General features: G+C 40.1%; 2 protein-coding genes across 2 annotated transcripts in view; one reads left to right on the plus strand and one right to left on the minus strand.

Annotated features, from left to right (window-relative positions):
- The first annotated feature begins 7,105 nt into the window (after positions 1 to 7,105).
- LOC139741166 (uncharacterized) lies at positions 7,106 to 8,377 on the plus strand. Its single transcript, XM_071651759.1, has one exon. The coding sequence runs from the start codon at positions 7,106 to 7,108 to the stop codon at positions 8,375 to 8,377; it is 1,272 nt and encodes a 423-aa protein (XP_071507860.1).
- Positions 8,378 to 9,385: 1,008 nt separating this feature from the next.
- LOC139741162 (talin-1-like) overlaps positions 9,386 to 25,071 on the minus strand; it is a 188,767-nt gene continuing 173,081 nt past the window's right edge. Inside the window, exons 56-58 of the mRNA XM_071651752.1 lie at positions 18,911 to 19,036; positions 18,128 to 18,373; positions 9,386 to 13,612 (exon numbers count right to left, since the gene is read on the minus strand). Of these exons, the coding sequence (XP_071507853.1) occupies positions 13,370 to 13,612; positions 18,128 to 18,373; positions 18,911 to 19,036 (615 nt within the window). The 3' untranslated portion in view covers positions 9,386 to 13,369. The remainder of the gene's footprint in view (positions 13,613 to 18,127; positions 18,374 to 18,910; positions 19,037 to 25,071) is intronic.

Consider the following 25,071-nt stretch of genomic DNA (forward strand, 5'->3'; position numbering starts at 1 on the left):
CGCAGTGTGTGACTCTAAAGGACTTGGTAGATGTAATATTATTATCTATTAAATTGATATCAACGTGTCAATACCAAACTTTCAATCATTTTGTTTCTGGTTATGTCAAGGCTATGTCAGATACTCAAGCTGTGTCTACGGACGGAGCTTTGTCGGCTCAGAAACAGCGCAGAGCCAAGCGGATGGCTAAACGAAAGCAGCGGCTGGCTCTCGGGCCGGCATGCGACCATGCTGCCGAGATATTCCAAGCCATCAAGATTATCAACGAACGGGGTGACAAAACTACCTCTCGAGATGATGTGCTGATCGAGGGCGACTCATCAGTAGTACAAGAGACCGCGGAGTCGGCAGTGGTGTCTGCCCACGGAGATGACGTTGCCCCGACCACAGAACTTACTACCGCTTCCACAGTCGAAGCGGTCCCTCAAAATCTTGTCGTCGACCGGAATGTTGAGATCGACGACAATGTAGCAGATGTGCCCAGAGAGTGCCGAACTACGGCAGGAGACAGCCAGGTAGAATTTCACATTGTTTTAACTTGTCCATTCCTTTCAGTTCTCATTCCTCATTGCTGATGTCAAATATGATATGCAATAAAAATGATAGAATACAATAGATCGATATGAAACACGATTTTGCCAAAAAGCTTTGTTTTCAGATAACATCTGCATTTTTCTTAGTGTCACTATTTTTTGCGTCTTTTGATGGCATCTGGATGGAAATGAAAAACAAAAACAAAACAAACTATGAGTATGTCTTCGTGCGTTTCGTTCCTTCGTACAGCAATCTTATCTTTTCTTACTGGTGAAGACAGGAACAAGAGAATTGTAAAGCTATAAGTGTCTAAACACGATTGTATATCATTTGAAATTTGCAGGCTTCCGAAAAAACTGAGATGCCATCTTCCTTTCCACCTGCTACATCTTTGGACCTTCTTTCGGAATATCACGAAATCTTCCCTCTTCTAGGAGACATTCCTCGCTTCAACCAGGAAACTGGTAATCAGGGCACTCCTGTTTCATGCTGTCAGAGAACTGAACCTGAACAGGTGAATATATGTTATTTCATTCTTATTTAGTTCCTAACACTATTTATCATAAATATATTGACGAAAATAGAGTTTCCCGCGAGATTATTAAATACTTACTTCATTACGCAAAGGACAACAGTGAATTTATATTTACACATTTAAAAAGAATAATCCCATCTAATGATTTAGTTTAAACAACTGAAAGAAATGAAAACAACAACAACAACACAAAAACGAAAATCCGACATTAAAAAACACGGATCTTTTCTGCCATCGCCCGAAAACACCATGAGGCAATGATTTGTTATTCTTTGTCAAAATGAGACTGTCCTCACAATTCTGATTTTGACCTCCATTTTTCGTTACAGGATATCCACTCTGTTGATGAAAATACACCATCATCGAGCACATGTGAAAATTCTGCAGTGACCTCTCCAAGGCAAGTAATTCTTTCATGCATTATCTTTATTAAGGTATATAGTTTCATGTCACTTATTGTGTGGTTAATTTTGTTTCGTGACGGTCTGCAAAGTCACATTTGCAATTGGTTGACAATCAACCTACTGTAAGTTAATCGATGCTGTGGAAGTCATATTTTTCAAAACAAGTGTAACATACCTGTTGCAATGTACTGGCAAACCTTTGTTATTTTCTTTATTTGTCTTTCGTTCCACTCAAGTCATTTCAAGTATAATAACTATATGTAATGTATCTATTGCTCATTGTGACTTGTCATTACTGCAGGTATCCGACAGAGAGCTCCTCAAGTAGTCAAAACGTTGACGAAGTTGTCGTTAACATGCTGCAACAAAAGGTCAAGTGTCCATCACTGACTTTTGCTGACCTTTTGACTTTCAACTGCGGCCACAGCGTATCGGTAAGTCTTTCGTAATCATGCCTGCAAAGGTTTTCAAATGAGAGAATGCAATTTTCATCAATCCTTTCTTCAGTTGCAAGCAATTACATGCAAAAGTTGTATGTAGCCTATATGTCGCCAGGAAATTACGATATTATGTATACACCCTTTGCTTTTCTCTCTTTGTACAATTTCCAACAGAACATGAACAGTCTACTTGAGATTGGTCGTGGTAGCTACGGCCGTGTTCTCCTAGCCCGACACAGCAAAACATCAACTCCCGTAGCCATCAAAGAGCCCTTTCGATCCAACAACTATGCCTCACCTGGCGAACTGGTGGACGAACTTAAAGAGACAAGAAGGCGAGCCGATAAGGAGGCCCTCGTTCACCAGCTTCTCTCGGACAGTCCATACTTCCCACATTTCTTGGGAACACTTGACAACGGCAACGACCTCTGTCTGGGAGTGCAGTTTGTTGGAGACAGTGAATCGGGACTCAGCTATCCACTTCTCAACCCACCTCCTCTCTCAATCAAGGACGGCCTCAACATCGCCGAGGACGTCGTCAGGGGCATGATGGAGCTCCATGAGAACGGACTTCTCCACAACGACATGAAAAGCGACAACGTCCTTCTTGAACGCCGAGGAGGTCACTATCGCGGGGTTATCATCGACTTTGGCATGGTGTCATCGATAACCTCCCCGCTTCAAATGTCGGGTCTCCCGGAAGTCGTCAAGTTTGCCTACCTGCAGGGGGAAGAAGCGGACTATCTTGCCCCCGAAATCGTGCTCGACGAAGAAAAGACATCAGTTCACTCAGACATCTTTTCACTAGGTGTCATCTTGATGGACATCGCACAGGTGCTTGACGGTAAGTTTTGCAATAGTTTTCTCGACTCTTGGTCATTGTTGGTCAACTATCTCTGATTCGCCAGCTTGCGATTATGACGTGTTTTCCCATATATAATTTCAAGACTAACTCTGATAAACTGGTAACCAATGATAATTGCCTTGATCAAAATCACAGCTCAATGAGGATGTTGAATCTGAATCGTATCAGAATTAATTTCTGATCATCTAACAGGCATCTGTCCAAGTCATCAAATCGTTTTTATGTTTCAGGCAATATATCGTTATTTCTAATCTACGTAAAGACAAGATATGCCCAGGGTTTTGTCATTTATTTTGTGCGACTTCAATAAATAACACTTAAATGCATCGATAGATCTCTTACAGAATGAATCATAGTATATCTTATATTTTCTATTTATTCACCTTGCAGATTCACGCTCTCCAACCGTTCAGAAACTCTCTTCCCTCGGCATGAGATGCAGAACAAGAAACCCAGAATCCCGTCCGAGTCTCAATACAATTCTTGAGGAAATCAGCGAGCTGAAAAGACGGTTCAAACGCCCACCTTTCTGGAAGCGCCTTTTCAAGAAACTACGAAAATAAAACTCTGTATCAAACTTTCAGCTGACATTTAGGGGTCAAAGGACCACTGCCTTGTAAATATTGTAAATAAACAATTGTAAAATATTCCATATTTCTTACATGTGTTATCATTTCCGTGTTAATTGAAGCACAAGTGTACTGATATTAATTCTTTTTTTCTTTTTGTTTGTTTTTTTTTTTTGGGGGGGGGGAGGGTGTCGGATTTCCACATAGCTAATGGTTTATCAATTAAAGCATCAATTTGGAGAATTATACGAATAGAGTAGGCATACATGTATACAAATCGAATCAAAATCTTGAAACGCACTGGCACTGACAAAAAATAACGTACTGAAGTTTGAAATTTGAATTTGAAGTTCATTTGACATAAAACCATTCATATATTTGCAATTACATAAATCGTTGATACATTAAAATACATAAATTATATATTACGTTTGTGTTTGCTTGCATGTGTGTGTGTGTGTATGTGTGTGTGTGTGTGTGTGTGTGTGTGTGTGTGTGCTGGTCTTTTTATCACTGAAAATAATGTCTCCAAATATATCCGGCATGGGCAGTTTGTTTGCAGAATAAAAAGAGCAGATAAGATGACGTGATACAAGGTAACTTGTACTTAAAACTACTGCCTCTATCTTCATTTTGTTATTGAATGTACGCAAGCTATTTCCCGAAATAGTAAAGAAATTTGGTAGAGCATGGAAAAGTGATGATTATAGAATGTGCGTGGGTCCTCTTGAATTTCTTTTATCTGATTAAAAGCCAACATCATAATTTCATTTATGAATGTATAGCCAGTGGCGGCATTTTTTTTTTTCGGGGGGGGGGGGGAGGGGGAGAGGGAAGGAGAGAATATGGCAGCGAAGATGTTGAAGAATTTGAAACAACCAATTAATCCCATTTCCAGTTCCACAGTACATGTATAAATACATGACAAGATTCATTATTACCCATTCTAGTGATCTTAACAGACCCAAATCACGACTCATCGATGAGAAACTAAAATCTGGTGGCATTCTTATGTTATAGAAAAGAATGTTGGAGAGCTCTTTAGAATGTTGTGATATGAAAAATGACATTGTGATCACCATCGGCCAAAAGAACTCAACCGTTTGTTTCCATTCAGATCATCGATTTGTTCGAATATGAAAGCCTCGTGAACGATATGTCGTTTTGAAATTACAGATTCTGATACAATGTAACACCGTGTATGATCTGAAACGAGATCTATGTGTCCCTGGTACTTTGTCACTGTTAGGCATGGTTACTAGTACATCGTTTAAAAAAAAAAACCAACAAAAACTAATTTGTACATTTGGTGCATACTGCACAAGTTTGAGCCTCTACGTTACACTTGGTTGCTTCTACAATAGAAATGAGATGTTGTTATGTATATTAGTTATATAGAAATGATTTCACGTAGAGGTTACCGTTGTAGAAATTACTATTATACGACCAGTGATGACCAAATTTTTGTTATTCCTTTTTCTTTTTAAAGTAGATTCGTTGCCGCTATGCTACACTGCAAAACAAAAACAAAAACAAAAACAAAACGCTAACAATAAACAAATAAACACACAAAATAAACTCAACACATGTATATGATTTTGATTCGATCAAGGTAGATCTGCAGGGATATTGTGGTATACTCATAATTGAGCATTTGGATGCGCTTGAGATCTGTTTTCCTGTTAATGCTACAGGCTACAAATGCGTATTTATTTGCAATGAAATCAGTCGTAACAGGTGACTTTTCTTCACTTTTTGTTCTTTCCCGTTCTTTCAAAACTTGGGCAGGAGCGAAGACCGCAAAATCTCAACTAAGATTTTTTCGAACACGATTTTGTTGCATCACACCTAAAAAAATGATGGTCGTTGTATTGAATGCAGTCATGATAAAAAAAAAAGACGGAGACCTAACTGAAGCTAGATTTAGAAATTCTCTTCTCCCGCCACATCTGAAAAGGAATTAAACATTTCGGTGAGTATATGGCATTTTGGAGACCCGCGATCGAGCTCTGAACAATTTCCCTATCATTGCTTCGTTCATTCGCGCCACGCACCATTCTGTACGGGTACCCAAGTTATATTTTTCCTTTTCTGTATCTGTCTCTCCCCCTCCTCCCTTCCTCTTTCTTTCCATCATCTCTATTTCTCCCGTTCTCTTTCTCTTTCTCTGTTTACTTCTACAGCTAACACCAAATTGCATCTAATTAATTTTCATATTTATATTTAGGCCATCTCTACACAGCGTATCCAGAGTTTTTCCACATTGAGTATGTTAGCGACGATTCATAGATGGGGAAGACTATCAAACACAATGCAAGCGCACACACACGCGCAACACACACTCACATATTTATATATATATATATATATATATATATATATATATATATACATACATACATGCAGAAACATAAAAACAAACATACACGCAGACACATACACACACACACAAAAAAAAACTTTTACTAGTAGCCTAGCAAGCACAGTACAGCCTGTATTACAAACCACTCAGATTTGTGCCTACCACCATACACATACATGTAGCTCTCGAACGGCAGGTCGCTGTAAAGGACATGCAAGTACTAAAATAGTCTTTCCGGGAGTTGAAAGTAATACTTGGGCGGACAAGAAATGCTTCTGCTCCGGGGCAAAACGGTCTTCCATACAGAATGTACAAGAAGTGCCCACGTCTTCTTCGCGTGATATGGAGTCTTATGTTAGTTGTATGGAGAACAAAGAAGATCCCTATCCAATGGAGAGTAGCAGAAGGTGTGTACATTCAAAAATCGGCGACTTCCAATGAAAAGACAATCACTGATTTCCGACCGATTTCTTTGCTTAATGTGGAAGCTAAGCTGTTTTTCGCAATTCAAGCCAAGAGATTAGAACATTATCTTCGAGCGAACGACTATCTAGATGTCTCCGTGCAGAAAGGAGGAATACGTGGCCATTGTGGCGTATGGGAGCACGTATCTACTCTGTGGGAAACCATCAAAGATGCCAAAACCTGTCAGAAGAACCTCGCCGTAATTTGGTTGGACCTTGCGAACGCGTTCGGTTCCGTTCCCCACGCGGCGATAAGTTTTGCTCTTCGCTGGTACCACGTTCCCGACACGTTTGTTGATCTCATTCAATCTTACTACGCCGGATTGTACGCGCGCTTTTCGGTGAAGGATTGGACCTCGGACTGGCAGAAGTTTTCAATTGGCATTTTCATGGGTTGCACCTTGTCTCCTATTCTTTTTGTTTCGACTTTCAATCTTTTGAATGACTTTGTCAGCCAACTCTCGACGAAGCAATATCTCTTGAAGAAGAGGGGTTTTCGTGTTCCTGTCTTAAAGGAATACATGGATGATATAACCATCTGCACTTCTTCGGTGAATTCGGCGCAGGAGGTTTTGGACAAAGTGAATGAGTTTATGACATGGAGCCGTATGAAAATCAAGGCAGCGAAATCGCGATCGCTTGTATTGGTCCACGGGAAAGTTCGACAAGAAGAACCCTTTGTTGTGGACGGGCAGAGGATCCCTGGGATTCATAATACGCCAGTCAAATTCTTAGGACGCAAGATCAATGGAGATTTGAATGACAGGCAGGCTCGCTTGTCCATTGAGAACTCCCTTAGAACTTGGATGAAGCTGCTGGATAAAAGTGTGCTGTCTGGAATCATGAAAAGTTGGTGCTATAATCATCTTGTTCTACCTCGGATTCAGTGGCAACTGATGATATATGACATTGCGCTTTCACACGTTCAACGAATGGAGACTTTGGTGTCGAAGGTGCTTCGTAGGTGGCTTGGGGTCAGCTGTAATCTATCTTCTGTCGCGCTCTACTGTAAACAGTCGACTCTTCGCTTACCGTTGGACAGTCTTACGGGAATTCTGAAGAGAACGGCAGTTAATAGCTTACTCCAGCTTCGCGACAGCGCTGATGAGACGGTACAGAAGATGAAGCCTACGATTCGATGTGGGAGAAAGTGGAGTCCTGAGGAAGCTGTGGAGAGAGCGGAAAGCAGATTGCATTTTGAGGACATTGCAAGGGGACAAGTTGGGCGCAAAGGGGTAGGAGTTTCAAAATCCCGCCCATCGCTGGAGAAAATGAGCAAAATGGAGCGGCGGTGTGAAGTTGGCAAAATTGTGGCTATGGAGCATGATGACGAATATTTTGTGCGTGCAGTTCAGATGGGGGTGCAGGGGAGGTGGACTTCGTGGGAGAACGTCAAACATCGCGATCTAAAATGGAAGACTTTGTTTGATATGAGTCCAAAACTTCTACAATTCGTCATAGGCACGACATATGACACCGTCTCATCCCCTAAAAACCTTAAGAGATGGGGCCTCGCTGCGAGTGATGCCTGTGCCCTGTGTGGAGAGGAATGCACCACATCACACATCTTGGCTGGTTGCCCTTTGAGTCTACAACAGGGTCGGTATACTTGGCGGCATAATCGTGTGCTGAGAGTTATCCTTCATGGTCTTCAGGAAGAAGTGAGCGCCAGGTCGGAGAATCCAGTTTCTGGAAGCCCCTCCCACAACATACGTTTCGTACGCCAGGGAGAAACAGTAACCAGGAGTTCGGAAAGAAAGCATATGGGCCTACTGGCTGCAGCAAGTGATTGGAAGGTGAAAGCAGATTTGGACTCTAGACTTGTGTTTCCAGAGCAAATCGCTGTCACAGATTTGAGACCCGACATTGTACTTTACTCAGATGAGAGGAAATTGGTAGCCATGGTGGAACTCACAGTATGTGAGGAGGGAAACATGCAAAATGCTCACGAGCGAAAAGCAAGGAAGTATGAAGAACTCCAAGCATGCTGTGATGAAAATGGATGGGCTGCATCAGTGTGGCCGGTAGAGGTAGGGTGCAGAGGGTTTGCATCTCATGCTCTTCTACCTTCCCTCTATCGCCTGGGTGCTAGACGTTCAAAGGCAAAGGCTCTGGAAAAGGTAGCGTGTAGCGTAGCAGAGAAAGCCTCCTTCCATCTGTGGCTGCATAGACATTCACAGGTGTGGGGTATTCCCCATGCCTAAGCATTGTGACGTAACTATGGGATGCGCGGATGCTCCAGACCGCTTGTGTTGCCGATAGTGATACGCGATCTTTCACCATGGAGACGGTACTGTGAGCTGCGTGCATCATTTCGAATCAAACAGGTTAGTGAGAAGAGTCGTCTTGCCGGGATCGGTCATGTTTGCAAAAGCATGCCCGATTCTGAAACGATTCTTTCCTACCCTTTTCACCTTCCGCTCCCCGGCAACTGATGAAGAGAGCGGTGTTTTGGGACTAACCTGTTTTTCAATTTCACTTGTTTTGTTTTGGCTAACTCCTGTCGGAGTGTCGCCGTTTATTTTAGCCAATGTTTCGGTATTTCATATATATATATATATATATATATATATATATATATATATATATATACATACATACATGCAGAAACATAAAAACAAACATACACGCAGACACATACACACACACACAAAAAAAAACTTTTACTAGTAGCCTAGCAAGCACAGTACAGCCTGTATTACAAACCACTCAGATTTGTGCCTACCACCATACACATACATGTAGCTCTCGAACGGCAGGTCGCTGTAAAGGACATGCAAGTACTAAAATAGTCTGTGCTCATTGTACAGCCAGAGGTTTCACTTCACCATGGAGCTACACTGTAGCTCCTAGACGACACCATCCAAAACACACAATTTGCAGAAAACTCTCTCGTCCCTAAAAATCTCGCACCACACTCTTGGTCTACACACACACACACACACACACACACGTACACAATGCGCACTCACAATCACCAAAAAGCGACGACGACAACAAAACCTTACCTCTAAATCTATCACAAGAGATGTTTCATCAGGATATTACAGCGGTACAAAAATACTCTCAAACCGACGAAAACTGAAGTTCAATAACTAGGCATCACTCTTTATGTCTTCCTTGATGTATTTCTTTTTTTATTTCAAAAACATGTGGATAACAATTATCATACAGGCATACATGAGAGATATGAAAAAGATAGAAGAGAAAAGAGATGAAGCATAATTAGTTATGAATGACTCTCTTTTTCTTTTTTTGCAAGTATGACCTTATCATCATGTCAATTTAGAAAAAAAAAAACAGTAACAAGTAAACATTACAGTATTTTGACCAGGCATGTCATACCCATGACGTTTTATTGCATTTTTAAAATCCCAAGATGTAAATATTTTCATGAGCTTGGAAGCTTTGATGCGCTAATGATGAGCATTTGGTTGGGTACGTGGTGTCATGATTATACGTTCAAAGTTAATGACGAACTGGAGAACAAAAAAAAATGAAATAAAATCAAAATTGGAGACAGCTGTGCTAAGTCCATTCTCAAGAATCCCAAACACATCAAGCTATTCATGCAAAGTATAAGCCTAAACATACAATAGGCACGTATAATCATCTATGAGAAATGCTCCACTCACTACTTAACACACACACATTATGTAAGAGAGTCCTTGGTAGTTACGGTTACAAAATCTGCAGTCTTTCTTGGAGCCTATGATACAAAACATACTGGACTCGGCCGAAGAATTATGATGATTGACATCAGAATTAATAGAAGCCGATACAAACCGTCTATCCCGCATGACCCATGCTGTCAACATTGCCGAAAATATCTACATTCAAGATACAAGTCGTGGTGGTATGTACGGTTTAATACTAGTAGTATGGGGGGGGGGGGGGGGGGGAAGGGTCCCTGTGTGCGGAGATTTATATTTGAATGTTCACATGGTGTCTCATAAACATATTTCATCTCATAACAGGCACATCATTACATGCTCATATGAGTAAAAGTCCTGGTCAGGGTTAGGATCCCCCTGCACTATATATTCAACAGGTATCATGTATGTTATTTTTACTACACATGCACATCATGTGTCTATTTGTTCACATGTGAAACGTTGCTACCACCTGTTAACATATTCAGTTACCATGAAACAAAACAAAACAAAAAATTACCTTTTTTTTCTGCCAAATTTCCAATTAAAAAAAAAAAATGTTGTCCTGTCTGATTAATGGAAAGACCAATACACAATATTTGTTCGTGCAAATTCATGTATAATCATTACTCACAGCCACGATATCTTATTTACAGCCCTATTTCACCTCAGTCCAGTCCCATACTTTTCCCTTTTTAAATGAATAACATGTCCCTCACTTAACATGTCTCACACTCACCAAATCTTGAGAAGTGCGCCCTTCGCGCACCCCCTTTATACACATCTGTTCGTAGAATTGCGTTGGAGTCGATTCGACGACACAAATATAAAACTCCATGAGCGGGGAAAATGCAGGCAAGCAGACAGAAGAAACAGGAACTTTTGAGAAAATACAAAACATACGCGTTACCCTTGCAGATGCCTCTGGCCACATGCAGGTGCATTTTTTTTTTTTTTAAATAACCACTGTAAATAAAATGATTTACATTACGTCATAACACATGGTGGGATAAGAACACATTACAGCTTTGCTCAGAAACCCCCTAAAACCTGACCCCCTTCCACCTCTCCTCTTGTCTATACATAAGACTTTTAGGACATCACATGCCAAAAGAAAACAAAAAACAAAAAACAGAAAAGCAGGGAACATAGAATAGAAAATCCTTTCTAGATCTATACACAGGGGTAGGATCTACCTCATACATTTCTTTGCTAGTAAGCCAGTCTTTACAGGTAATAGTAACTGGCATCGAAATATAGTTCTGCGGGGATATACTATTATCTATAAAAGAGCAAACATCAATACCCTACTTCATGAAATCATCAGCATTACTACAAATATGTCATGCTTGTAACAAGATTCTTTCCATTTTTGGGGGGGATACAAAGATTTCCTAGAGACATGACCAGACCATCATTTCATGCATCATATCACTGAAACATTACACTGACAGATGATGCATCAGTCTTGGGCAAATCGTCATTCTTATTATGTGTCCAAGATGGCCTTTTATACCATAATATTCATGGAGGATCTCCAGCTCGATTATTTACTCATCTATACAGACACACAGAATTAACATAGACATCATTACCTTATAAATACTAGCATCTGTGCTTTTGCACGTAAAGAAATAAAGCTAATATTCCCACATGATTGAAACAAAAACTCTAAAACAATTTTCCGATAGAGCTGCAAGATCTAAGATGTATTAATGATTTTGAGTACAATAAATACAAACAATTGTTTTCCTCTATCTCTCTCCCAATACAGCATCATCTTCTTAGGCTTGAGTAATTTCACTCTAAGTCTATGATCCATTCGTATATAATAGAGACTTTGCCCTAACTTTTGACATACACAAAGACAGTCTACGAAAGCAGTAGTAAAGTTTTACATTCTTTAACAAATTTTCGGCGCGAAACAGCATCATGAAAGGCAATTTCGAGACACACACGTACTTTAGCAGACAAACATTGTCTGCTCACACACACACACACGCGCAAACACACTTACATTATCATATATGCTCATGAATATGAATATATGCCAGGCATACGCACAAAAAAAACTTTCGAAAAATGCTCATTACACTGAGATTACGCTGCCTGTTATCAATTTTTATCCTATCTTCATTCACAGAACAGAATGATACAAACATTGTGTGTGTGTGTGTGTAAGTGTGTTAGTTGCGCTGCAGATTTAGTTCCTGTGCAACAAACGGAAGTAATGGGCATCGTGATTACACCCCAACGGAAGACACCACCAAAATCTTTATATGATCACATATCTTAAAGAAAAACAAACAGACAGACATCCAGCATAGCAAAATAATTTTTCAAGTTCTCTTCTTGCAATACTGCAAGGATCTTATATCTGCAACCTTTCTCTCTCTCTCATCAGTCATAAAAATCTCTTTCTGATTCTCACAGTTTGAGTACATCTGAAATGTGCCTCGTCTGACAATAATGACATTGAAAACCCTATCATATCTGTGATGCGTGCAATATTCACTTCTTTGAACACTGAACATCTTTCTTGTTGTTGCCTTTCAAAGTCACATGACTACTAAAGGGGGTCATTCACATGTTATTACTACCTGCGAAAAAACAACAACAAACAAACAAACAAACAAATGTTATGCATTATATATTTTCTTTTTCATCCACAAGAGGCGCAAAGTGAGTCATCACACTACAGATTTTCGAGTCAGGCTTTCGGCGATTGGGTAGCAAATGTCCGAGTTCATGATTGGTTGACAGCACTTTTACATTTCTACCTGCATGACAGTGATTAAAGGCTGGCTGTACATGAACCTACCTACCGATATCCTCAAGATGTAAAAAATAAACAAAAACAAAACACTTTGCACTCACAAAAATACAAGGCAAGACTTTCCCCGCCTGCATTCAAACACATTAATCTAAAAGTATGTACATAATACAACCTATTCTGTTTCTTCTTTTTATATTGATGCCATGCTCTATCTGACCTGCCTACAGCTAATGAAAGGACCCACATAGAAATCTGCATTCTAATATCACTAACCACAAGAAAAATATACTGACGAAAAGGCATGGTGTATATATAATTTTGTATTTTTCTGTTGTAAAAAAAGAAAATATCCTCCAAGCACCTATCACACTGATAATAGGCTCTTGTCATCTTTACCTTTGCACAAAGCCAGGTGAGTGGTGACTATGTGCTCTTTGTCTGTTCTGTTTACAAAAATAGGCAAACGACAAGCAATTCAGTGCAAATCTGTTGCGATGCAGAATGCACCACGCAGTCGTTCCGTAATGACCAAAAAAAAAAAAAAAAGAGAATAATATATGAAAGAGACAGTTTCTCCTTCATTTTTGCCTCAGGAATAAAAGAAACTCTTAGATCATCTACAGCAGCGTCGACCTGTGTCCCTTTTACAATTTCCTTCACGAGCATAGGACGACATGTCTTTTTGTCAAAAGCTTGACTTGCGTCTCCGTAGCCAATGTTGCGTAATGAGATGCGGCATCCCAGCCATATGTGACAGGCCCGGAAGGTTAGTCGTCGTCCGACGGCGGCTTGTTGGCGTACTTGGCCTTGCGGATGTTCTCCAGCTTCCGGCGTGCCTCCTCCAGCTCGCGCTCCTTCTTCAGGATGGCCTCCTGGGCCTCGATCTCGATGGCGATGTTGCCCACCATCTTCTGCGAGATCTCGATGCCCTCCTCCTCCGCCGCCTCCTGGGACTGCTGGGCGGCCTTCACCAGGTTGTCGGAGGCCCGCTTGACAGCATTGCCGGCCACCTGGAGGGGATGGACGACAAGGAGAGGGCAGAAAGGAACCAAAAATGAAGACATTTTTGTTTTTCAAACTTCTCACCCCTGTACTGATGCACTTTATACACTCCCCCCACTGCAATAAAACTTATAGTATGAAATGATACGCAATGACAAGTTGATCACATGTATTCTTTTCAAACTCAAGCTTCTGCTTAAGACAGCAGTCTCTTCCATTTGTTCATAATGATTTGATAATAATTAATAATTATAATAATAATAATCAATCATTAATGATTTTCCAATTGCTTGAGAATTAATACAATTTACACATGTTGTACAATAGGTATATGCATTTTTTGGTCCAATGTATAATTATTTTTGGAGGGTTTTTTTTTAATGCTATATTTACCTTGTGAAAAACTTCAGAAATTAAATCAAATCAAATCAAAATAAGACAACAGTCTTCAACACCTTCAAGTTCTCACTACCAATATCCTACCATACAGCATGACTATTGTCTGACAGGTTAATCATAAGTATCTCAAAATCATTCCATTAGCTGGTAAAGTCTGCTTGGTTGCAGCGGAGCAACATGTAGACTGAGTAAACACGGGCCACTGGGAACACTATACAGGAAATGGCCCAATAAAACAATACAGCTAGGCATGTGAAGGAACAAAACACACTCTCACTGTTGGGCATTTCCTCATATATCTACATGTACATCTATTCATCTAGTAAAATCAGTTTCAAAATAAAATGGGACATATATGGAAAGATTACAAATTATATTCTTATTTGTTGTGTCATAACAGCATGTCCATATGCTAAAAAGAAAAAGGAAAAAAGCACAGAACTGGTGGGGGAAATTCACATGATATATATATATATATATATATATATATATATATATATATATTTTTTTTTTTTTTTTTTTTTTTCTTCTTTTTTTTTCTTTTTTTTTTTTAATGGGAGAAATTGAAAGACTTTCAGCCTATAATTGTTGGCTGACAGAACACTGAGTCTATTGGCTCAAGCCATCCAGATGTTATACGGGAAAAGTAAACAGAAATTTGACTTTTAATATGAAACAACTAACAAACTGAGCTCTTGTGAAAATGTAACTAAACGGTGAGACTATGAATAAAGTATCTGAAAAGAAAAAAGGTGTGACTGAGCTATAAACACTAGTGTTGCCTCCTTGTCACATAAATGTGTGCATGGGGTAGGGGATGGGTGTGTACATCTATATGACTCTAGGTGTAGCTGGTTATTGGTAAAACTATGGCAACAGAGGATAATGATTTCAAATAACATAACATAACATGACTATTCTTTCCTTTCCACCTCACAAAATTAAAAGACCTCCATTTATTAAGGTTGCCATCAATCAGTATATAATAATGGCAAAAAATTAACAAAACAACAAACAACTAAAACACAGCTCATGGAGTTCTATACCTTCACATCTCTTGGGATGTGCTGTGGTTGGGCATTTCTGAATGTTCATATTGAATTCATAGTGCCTTTTCTACTGAATGTTCCATAGTCATGCACTAAGCTCATTTGGCAGTGTGCCATTTTGTGTCGTTCCGCTTTGTTTTCTACCTAACTACAACAAGTTGTCTCCACTAAAGGACAAAGAAAGCAGCAGTTTGCGAGAAAGACACACTTCACAGCTTTCACTGCAAACTACATGTATGTGCAAAGTAGTAGGTTGATTCTTGGACCAAGTAAAGTTTCTTCCATTCATTTCTTGCTTCCTCAGACTATTTAGAAGCCCAAGATATTCATAAGATGTGGGAGGGGGGGGGGGGGGGGATACCGCCACTTCTCATCACCAGAAGTGGTAACAGGTCAGACATTTCTAGCACATACTCTGGAATTTTGGGGCTTCTTGTTATCTCAAAACACTTTGAGCACACAATGAGGAATTTTAAACTATATCCTGGATTGCTCTGCTAATATCTACATATACAAATGCCATTTCAGCTTTTCATTTTACACCGCTTTGTGAACACTAACTGTGTGTAATGCTTTTGCACCTCTAAAAAATCATTACGAGATTTCCCAACCTCATCTTCCTACAAATCAAGAAATTGGAGGATCATCCCAACACATAAGGTGTGCCTAGTTTTCGATGTTTGATTCATTCCCCTTTTATAGGCTCCTCCCACTACCACCAGTTAAAGAACTTTCCATCCTAACTTTGCTTAATAACATTAAAGAAAAACTCAGAATGCATCTAGGCCAAGGTATGGATACACACACACGTGACGTCTGCCTTCTATTGTCCTTGAACAAAGTGAAGCACATTTAAACCGTAACAGTAGCTTCACCGGACGCCCTATATATAGACTTCAGCAGGATGGCACGATCAAACCAAAACATGAATTCTCAGGTCATGGATGTGGTGACTATAAAATAATAGAGTCGGGCCTGAAATTGGCACAGCATTGAATAAGCTACTAAAATGGAAAAACCAAAAACATGGGTGTCTCGGGTGCCTGTGTTTGCAATCTACGGCTCGTCTGTGGGAAGAATTTGAAAGTTTTGACGTCGGTCCACGTACCATTCCCCTTCGGAGAGCATTTACAATGCACACCAAGCAACAGCTTGTGAGCAAATTTTGTGTTGTACTCTAAGCAAGGCACAATAGAGAGAGAAAGTGTTAAAGAGTATTGCACACTTGCGTAGAATTGATATGGTATTATGGTCCTATTTTGATATGAAGTGATTGTAGTATTACTTTAATGAGATACATTGCTGCCAGTAGATCAATCTCTCTCTCTCTCTCTGCCGTTTAAAGGACACGTTCACCTTCATCTACATATTTGGATTGAGGGAATGCAACAATACTAACAGAACACATCAGTGAAGGTTTGAGAAACATTGGACAATCCCTTTAAAAGTTAGGAATTTTTGAAGTTTCAGTGCTGCCACTGCTGGATGAGAAGACTACTACAGCTTGTGATTTTACGGTGTAAATATAAAGATAATATATAAAGAAAATTTAACATATTTTCACTTTTCTTGCATAACAAAAGAGCACTTGACTTGCCTCTTTCAAAAGGCAGGAGGAATAATATTACCCTTAACATACTTCAGTGACAAGTCGAGGGAGTGTGTACCTTTAAAAAAAAAAGAAATTTTGTGAAATTCTCTTTATATTTCCTTTATGTCATTCAACGTATGTGACATCATAAACTGTAGCAGTCATCCAGCAGTGACTGTGCAGAAACTTCAAAAAATCATAGCTTTTGAACGGATTGTCAGATTTTCCTTAAATTCTCACTGATGTGTTCTATAAATATTGCTCAATCCACATGTATATGAAGGTGAAACTGATGTGTCCTTTAAGCTCGAAGTGCAATGGTGTTGTATGAACATACACGTAGACCTTGGTCTGCAGATGGTGCATAAAATTTGCGGCCTTGTGTCGAAAATGGACATTCATGGCGTGAATACCAAATGTGGTGACTGTCTACATCTGCTTTGAAATAATAATAATAATAAAAGATAAAAAAGCACAACAGTGACCACAGAACCTGCTGCTTGTTAGTAGCATGTCCATCAATGAAGACACCCTGTTCGCATTGCCTAGCAAACTCAAAAGTCTTCTCATCTTGGGGGAAGGGTTGGGGGTAGAATGCACTATGCATCTTCTGGTGGGCTATTATTCTGTGTCTCTGCACGGTATTCACCAAGGACAAATAAACAGTCACAGACTTTGGCTTAGATGTGGACTGGTTGTATTTCGTTCCCTAGCTAGGATAACCCAAGTGTGACACCAAGTTGACTAAAGAAACCTCTGCCTTCTCACAAGACTTACTGATAGTGACGCCCAACCCAGTGGATTGACTTTTCATCCCTTTGTAAGAAGGGAATATCTCACCAGTTATATCTATCTTTCTCATCTAATAACATTTGCACTGGTCTTCCCCATTTGAAGCTATGACTGGACTTTGAAATTTCAGCCAATATTCATTATCCTCTACCTTTGACCTTTGACTCTGTTATTTTGTCTACATCATTGTGTGTTCATACATTTCCTCCCTACCATAACATATGATCAAGGGACATTCCAAGCTGAAGCTATGGCTGGATAATGAACTTTTTCACATTTTCAAAGACATGCTTTGTTTTTGACCTGTTACCCTGTCATTTCCTATACCTACTTAAGTGTCAATCTTATATCCTTCCCATCAAAACATATCATCTTTGGTCACCTCCAGCTGCGGTTAGATTTCTCTCTTTTCAGCTAGACTACCTTGTCTTGCAGCTTTCTTGGCATTACTGTCTGCAGGGCAACATGGTGATGGGACACATTTGTGGTGATAACTTTGTAATTTCTTCGTAAATTCTTTGTAATTGAGGAGACTACGGTAAACACACCAAAAAGAAGGCATTTAGCGCTGAAGTGGGACTAAGACACATTTCAACTATAAACGAAGTTGATGAGTGAATACTCGAAGACAGGGAATAACTTGTACGGACAAGGGGGGGGGGAGAAAAAATGGAATGGGAGAGTTGACAAACCTGCAGCCGTCTCATGGACTCGCTGTGTGTGTCCGCCTTGACCTTGCAGGCCACCAAGAGCTGGGCAGTGGAGCTGGCCACTTGCTTGGCGGAACCGATCAGCCGCTCCTGGCTGGCATGGCCTTGCACCACCGCGTTGGCCGACTCACACAGGCCCTGGGTGGCCGCGGCCACCTTGCGGGCCGCTGAGATGAGGCCCATGGACCACTGGCCGTCTTCGCTGTACGGGGACGGGTTTGACTGCACCTGTTTTTGGAACGATTTGCGAGGAGAAAGCAGTGAAGTTTGTGCTCTTAAGAGTCACCAATTTTTCTAATGCAGTGACACTGACTTGAAAATACTTCATTATAAGTAGCTAAAGTTCACAGCACAGAGCATTATAAATGTCTTACGCTTGGATTCTGACACCAACTTGTTAAGATTGTATCTCTTGCAGCAGGTGGCAGAGTGGTGTTAATTTGAATTTTTATTGGAAAATGATTTCCTGTTGGTACATCTTTCATTTGAGGAAAACTCTTTACTATATTGTCCAAGATAATGAGATCATCTAGAGTATTCTTGATAAAAATGCATGCAGGTCTCTCCAAATCATTAACAGATCGAGACTTCTAAACTACAATACTGTAAATCAGTTTCTCCTCTTTTTAAACCACATTTTGTTCTATTTCATACACACAAAAAAGTAAAGTTTTGACTTGTGTTGCAGAAGTTACTCTCTTTCTTTGTTAATCTTGTGTCTTCTATCAGTGTGCCACTGCTACCGAGCGTGGCGGCTTTACTCACTCGACCCTGCGAGACAAGCTCCCTCTGTGCAGCTCCCGCCGCTTTCACTAGAGCGCTCGTTGCCGCGGCGATCGCCTTTGCCGCCTCCAGGATCTGCTCCTCGAAGTTGAGACTGTCGTCTGCTTTCTGCTCAGGGGATAGCAGAGAGATGGAGAGAAAGCGAGGGTTGATGGACAGAATGAAAGCAAAGGAGAGAAGGCAGAAGAGAATGGAGGCAAGAAAATGGCAAACAGTTAAAAGAAGATCAGAACTCCATGCACTGAATAAAGAATCATCAATATTTTGGCAGCTAATGATCAGAAACATCATATCACACACTGGACGCAGATGAGACTGCTATCAATACTGAATTCTTCATCAATCATCATCCATATTTTCACGCAAGAGTTGGATCAAAAGCACTGGTCATGCTGGAACTACGTGCATGCTCACATTCCTCACTTTCGACACCTCTAGCGACATTCTGCCATCAAAAGCCATTTTTCCAGCTTCCTGTCATTTCGTTATGAATACTTACCACCTTGTGCTACACACCTGGGACATCAGGAGTGAGCTACTTCAAGTGTATATGTGAGTTATGTGTAGGCTTGATCCAGTCAAACTTGTCATATCATGACAGACGAAAAAAAGCAAACACAAAAACACACTAAATGGACAAAAACAATAAAAAAACAAACAAACACACACACAGGTAAGAACTACAAGTAGTCACCTTTATGACAACAGAGGTACATATGATGTATTTAAAAGGGATAGGTGTAATGAGATTTACACTGTAACAAGTAGTTCCTCTATTCTTTGGATCCGAAACAAAATTATAACAACAACAACAACAACAAGAAGAAGAACAATTCACTGTACTTGCTGACACCTCCCACACATGTTGAGGTTCTTCGGTTCACACTTTAGAAGTCTTGGTCTGCTGCCATGCTCAATAACTTTGTAGGTACACGTATTTACAAACGTAGATGCATAAATTTTATTATCATTATTATATCACCATCACTACTATCTAGAATGTCACCTTAACACTGTCCTGTTGCATTGCAAATTGAAGGTACTACACATACAGGTTTCCCGAGAATTATCCCTTTATGGTGCACTAAAGTAACTTAAATCACAAACATCACCTATCTCCACACTCTGCACACACTCATGGCAGAGGCTCCAACCCAAAGTACCTTCTGATCTGGAGATTCTCCCGCCTAAAACCCCTAGCAAACGAGAGACTCCAAGTTGATGTGTGCGAAGCATGATTCGAGAGGGTTCTAGGTGTTCTCTGGTGCTATCTAAGGCTTACTTTTTCAACATACGATAGCAATAAGTAGGAAATCCTTTCCAATGGGAGACATTGAGCCAGGGTGGGAGAAATTAAATCTCAACCGGGAGAACGGGAGATTTTGCAAAAATGGGTTTTCGGCGGGAGATCTCCCATCGAAAACGGGAGAGTTGGAGTCTCTGTCATGAAAATTACAACAAATTCTACTCCTTGGTGACAATGCAACACATTTGGAGTGCAGTTTCTTAAGACATTTGAATTTATAATTACACTTTCATTTAATGTAGTTCCCATATCTTTTTAGAATGGAGAGGCCTCAAGAATAAGCTTTACTTTCAAAAGACAACATACATACACTGACTGAAAAGTAAGAAGCACGTTCAAGTCTCCGATTGATATAGTAAACAAACAGAACACAAAGAAACAACCTCATCATAAAATTGATGCATTCTCTTCACGCCACCAACACATAACAATGCCGACAACATCCCTTTCGACAGAGGGCGCCAGACGCACATGCCCCGGGGGTCACGACGAAGAGGCACTGATTATCATGAGGCACCGCATGCTACGTCCATGTTGGGGTGAACTGCAAAGAAGAGGGCGCAATTGGCCCACCCCCACAACCCAACATAGACATATCAGGCAGGGTATCATACGTACTCCTGGATTCGGACCATTCCACACAGGGGGTGCACTATGTCCACTTTTACACGAGCCATAAGAAATGGGACGAAATTGGTGGGCAATACCATTGGTGGTGGGGTTGGGATGGGGACTGGGGATATGGATCCAACACTTGGGGCACAGTTATTCATAGTCAAATGATATCAACAAATATAAGACTTTATACAACTACAGCTTTTCTTTATATTCGTATTAATTATACCAAGACTCCATGCAGAAAAGTTAAAACACAAAAGTCAATAAAAGGTATAAAAGGTATCTATATACAACAATAACAACCTTCACAACAACTCTGCAACTAACACTACGTGTACGCTGTGGTTGTACATGACAGTTCTCGTGAAGTACAATTCAAAAGTGAACAACAAATGAAAGTGAATACACTTGAGCAAAAATTGCAAATGTGAACTAATGCGATCAAATATTCAGATCAAGAGCAGCACACTGCGAATTAACAAATTTATCAAGAGTTGGACGATTAATCATGATTATCAGCAACAGGATAATTACATGTCACATGACATGTCGTACATAATGTGTGGGAAGGAGGAAAACATAAAACAGCTCTGTTTTCAAACTGTTCCACAGTCAGAAAGAGCAAGACTAGAAGTTCAGACTGCAGTTGAGTATTGAAGGAGATAGAGTAATCAGGATTTCAGCATCGTGTACTCACAAAAATCATGTTAATCTGTGATTCCTGCACCGTGAAGGGGAGTCTCCAATACATGGTTCCTGGATTTCTACACACACCCACAGTGTGCCCCACACCAACGACAACCATACGGCAGGCAGCCTCTTACACCTCACCAGGGTAGCCCCCCGAAAAAAAAAGACAAACTATATATTTGTAATGATATATAGGAGGGCTAACGCGGGATCATGACAACACGATGTACGAGTGGCGCGTCTGCACCAGAGAATGGGTGAGAGGGGATGGGGGGGGGGGGGTGGGGTGGGGTAAACGGGAATCGAGACTACATGAAGGGGGAAACTACGGGCTGTCCCCCATCTGCTTGCACCCATCACTGCAAAGTACACGGTACGGCCCTTGATGGAATCAGTCGAGAAACATGAGCGAGAGTGTGTTCAAGAGGCAGACGGAGTGTTTCTGTATGACACAGAACATTTTGGGAATTCAGGACACGACTGAAGCTGACGTACAAACCACCTTCGGTGGACTTTCTTCGACAAACAACACATTTCTCCCCACTTCACCCCCCCCCCCCCCTCCCCACACCATACCCAATTTCCTGTGAAATGTATCACATACGAAAGTACTGTAGCAGTGAGATATGGAGAGGGAGAGAAAGGAATTGAGAGAGGGAGAGATGAACCACCCCAACCACCCCTTCCCCCCCCCCCCCCCGAAAAAAAAAAGTGACACGGCAGAGATATCTGATCACTTCTTTGGAAAAACGGTCTCATATTTCTCACCGGTGGATTGCAATTCTATAAATAATTACAAATATTAAAGCTTGGAGTGGTGATCATTTCTGACAAACCTCTTCCTTGATGGTTTTAGATAGCCCCTGGCTCTAGAGCCAAATTGCCGGGGTACCCTGAGACAATACAACGGCAGAGTTGAGTTTTGAGGAGAACGAGATGAAGTTGAGATTGATGGGTTTAAAACTTTTTCTTCCCCCCCCCCCCAATGGTGAATAAACCCACGGTATCTCTCCGTCATTTCCTGAAGTCTTGTCTCGAGAATACTTTAAAAGTTTTCTTAATAGCCACTAAACCCATTGGCCCGAATTCATGAAGGTGGTACGATCTTTGTCCATGGTTTAAACCATGGACAAAGACTGTAGTCTTGCATGGGGCACCAAGTGTTGCATGGCCTATTTCGTTACGAAATCAGTCATTTGACTTTGGCTTTCTTTATAACCCTCATGAGTAATAACCAACACCATTGTCTCTCTTAATCACTCCATTCACCATCAAAATCAGAAAAATTCCAAAAATACATTGTAGCTAATAGGAAGATACTTGTGTGCTACATACACGTGTATGCATCTCAACAGCCAATTATAGTTACCAAATTGGGGAGGCTTTGTTTTTTTAGGAGATATTTCAGTTTTCCGGGAGACTTGGCAGCTCTGACCAACAGTGTTCTCTTACATTATGTGTTTCCTTTTAAAACCCCTGATTGCTATAATTGCAAGGGGCCATACATGACTAGCATTCACGCTGATTTCTGGTTCCTATCATCCATGCTTTGTCCATGTCACTACATATTTGTCAACATGTACAATGATTATTATTGCACTGGATGATAATTTATTTATTTATTTATTTATTTATTTATTTATTTATTTATTTATTTATTTATTTATTTATTTATTTATTTATATATCTATCTATCTATTGTTATTCATTTCTTTATTTTATTCATTTATTCTATTTACATATTTATGTATTTATCTATTCATTCATTTACAGCTGCATTTTTTCATTCATTCATAAAGGCTGCAGACAGTGTGTGGATAGTACTTTAATTTCTACTAACAGTCATGAACACCAATTAGCACTACAATGCACTCTGACTGAGTTCTTGCATATTGAAACTTTTCATGATTTAGTTTCCTGTTACGCTCAGAATGAATCAGACGGCAATTGAAGGTGATATATTTCCCGTGGGGGGGGGGGGGGGGGGGGATGGAAACAAAAGTAAACAGAACTTGGCCAACAATTTACCACAAAGCTATCAAATTTTGACCTCCCCAGTCGTAGAAACAAACGGATGCATGCACAATGAATGTCACAGGAAATCTTCAATTGTGCGCATTATCCATCAGCCAAGCCAGCTGAATAAAAACAGTTTACTTTCAAGTCATCCGTTTGCAAATAAAGCCAGAGGTACGCACATGTACAGTCATGTTTGAGAGATTGATTGGGACTCGTGACTTCACCGTTTTCGAGTGGGGGTCGGGGTGGGCTGGGGAGAGAAATTATTTTATCCATGCTTACAATCAAATTGCGATATTTCCTGGTTTCACAGTATAGATTGTGATCACTGATCCGTGACAATGATTTGTGAAACCACCTTTTAAATACAATACACCAACACATTACCACATGGGGATGCGGAGTTCTAAAATTTAAAAAGTGGAATTTGCAAGAAGAAACTGGGAAATATTTTCTCCAACCAGGATAAGTAGGATAACTGAAAGGCAATTACTTTTGTTCTATGGTTAAAAAAAAAATAGTCTCTTGAGCAGTATACATACATGTGCTGTGTATATTTGGGACATCGAGGAACTTCCATGTAGAGTACAACAGAGCTTGAATGCATCGAATGACTTATCATAAAGGCATCAAAATCTCATCCGCTTTTGATACAACAGAAATCTTGACGGTAACATCATTATGCTAAAAGCGGTTCAACTCAATATGTTAAAAGGGAAGTCCAATCCGAAAATTAGTTTTTGTGTGAATAGGGGTGGAAAATTTGGAGAAACAGGACAGCGAAAGTTTGAGAAATTTCTGATCGAAACTACGAAATTTATGATTTCTTTTTTAAAAGCTGTAATCGATTAAACATAAATTAACAATTCCTTGATGTCACATGCAAGCTCACCCCCTCCCCCTTAATTTGCTCTATAATATTGAATAAGACATTTTCATTTTCCAATTAAGTATATTTCCAGTCATACATGCACCCTGAATACACTCACGTTGTAAACATTGTTCTACATGACCCTCACATGCAAAAAATATATTCCATCATCAAAAGTGCATAAAAAAAGAGGAGATTTTATGGAAATTTATGCACATGGCATATTGAAGGTGAGCTCACATTGCCATTTTGTCAATTTCTGTTTGATTGGTCCCACCTTTAAAATTTCATTACTTTCTTACTTTGTACACAAATGCAAACAAAGGGAAACTGACTAGAAATATAAGATCTATGGATAACAATTCTGAGGGAATCCCACTTTTTTTTTTTGCTCATTTTTCATCTTTCTTATTCTTTATCAAAATTTGGTCAAACTTTCACTACCCCTTACCCCTCATCATTTTGGTTCTACTCAACCACTTTATTTCTAGGGTAGATTTCCCCTTTAACTGTCTCAGGGCATTACAAAGCACACTTCTCCCACTGGCCCACATGGGCATTTTGGGCAACCCAAGTGCTCCACACTATACACAGGCAAGTGATCACTCATATCACTACGCTAGCAAGACAGTGAGTTTA

This window comes from Diadema antillarum, unplaced genomic scaffold (assembly GCF_040938485.1).
Source record: "Diadema antillarum isolate AM-2024a unplaced genomic scaffold, OU_Dant_1.0 seq00000908_RagTag, whole genome shotgun sequence".
In the NCBI taxonomy this organism is placed as follows: Eukaryota; Metazoa; Echinodermata; class Echinoidea; order Diadematoida; family Diadematidae; genus Diadema; species Diadema antillarum.

Excerpts from the sequence above, each read along its gene's own strand:
- LOC139741166 (XM_071651759.1), top strand. The coding sequence starts at position 7,106 with ATGGAGACTTTGGTGTCGAAGGTGCTTCGTAGGTGGCTTGGGGTCAGC.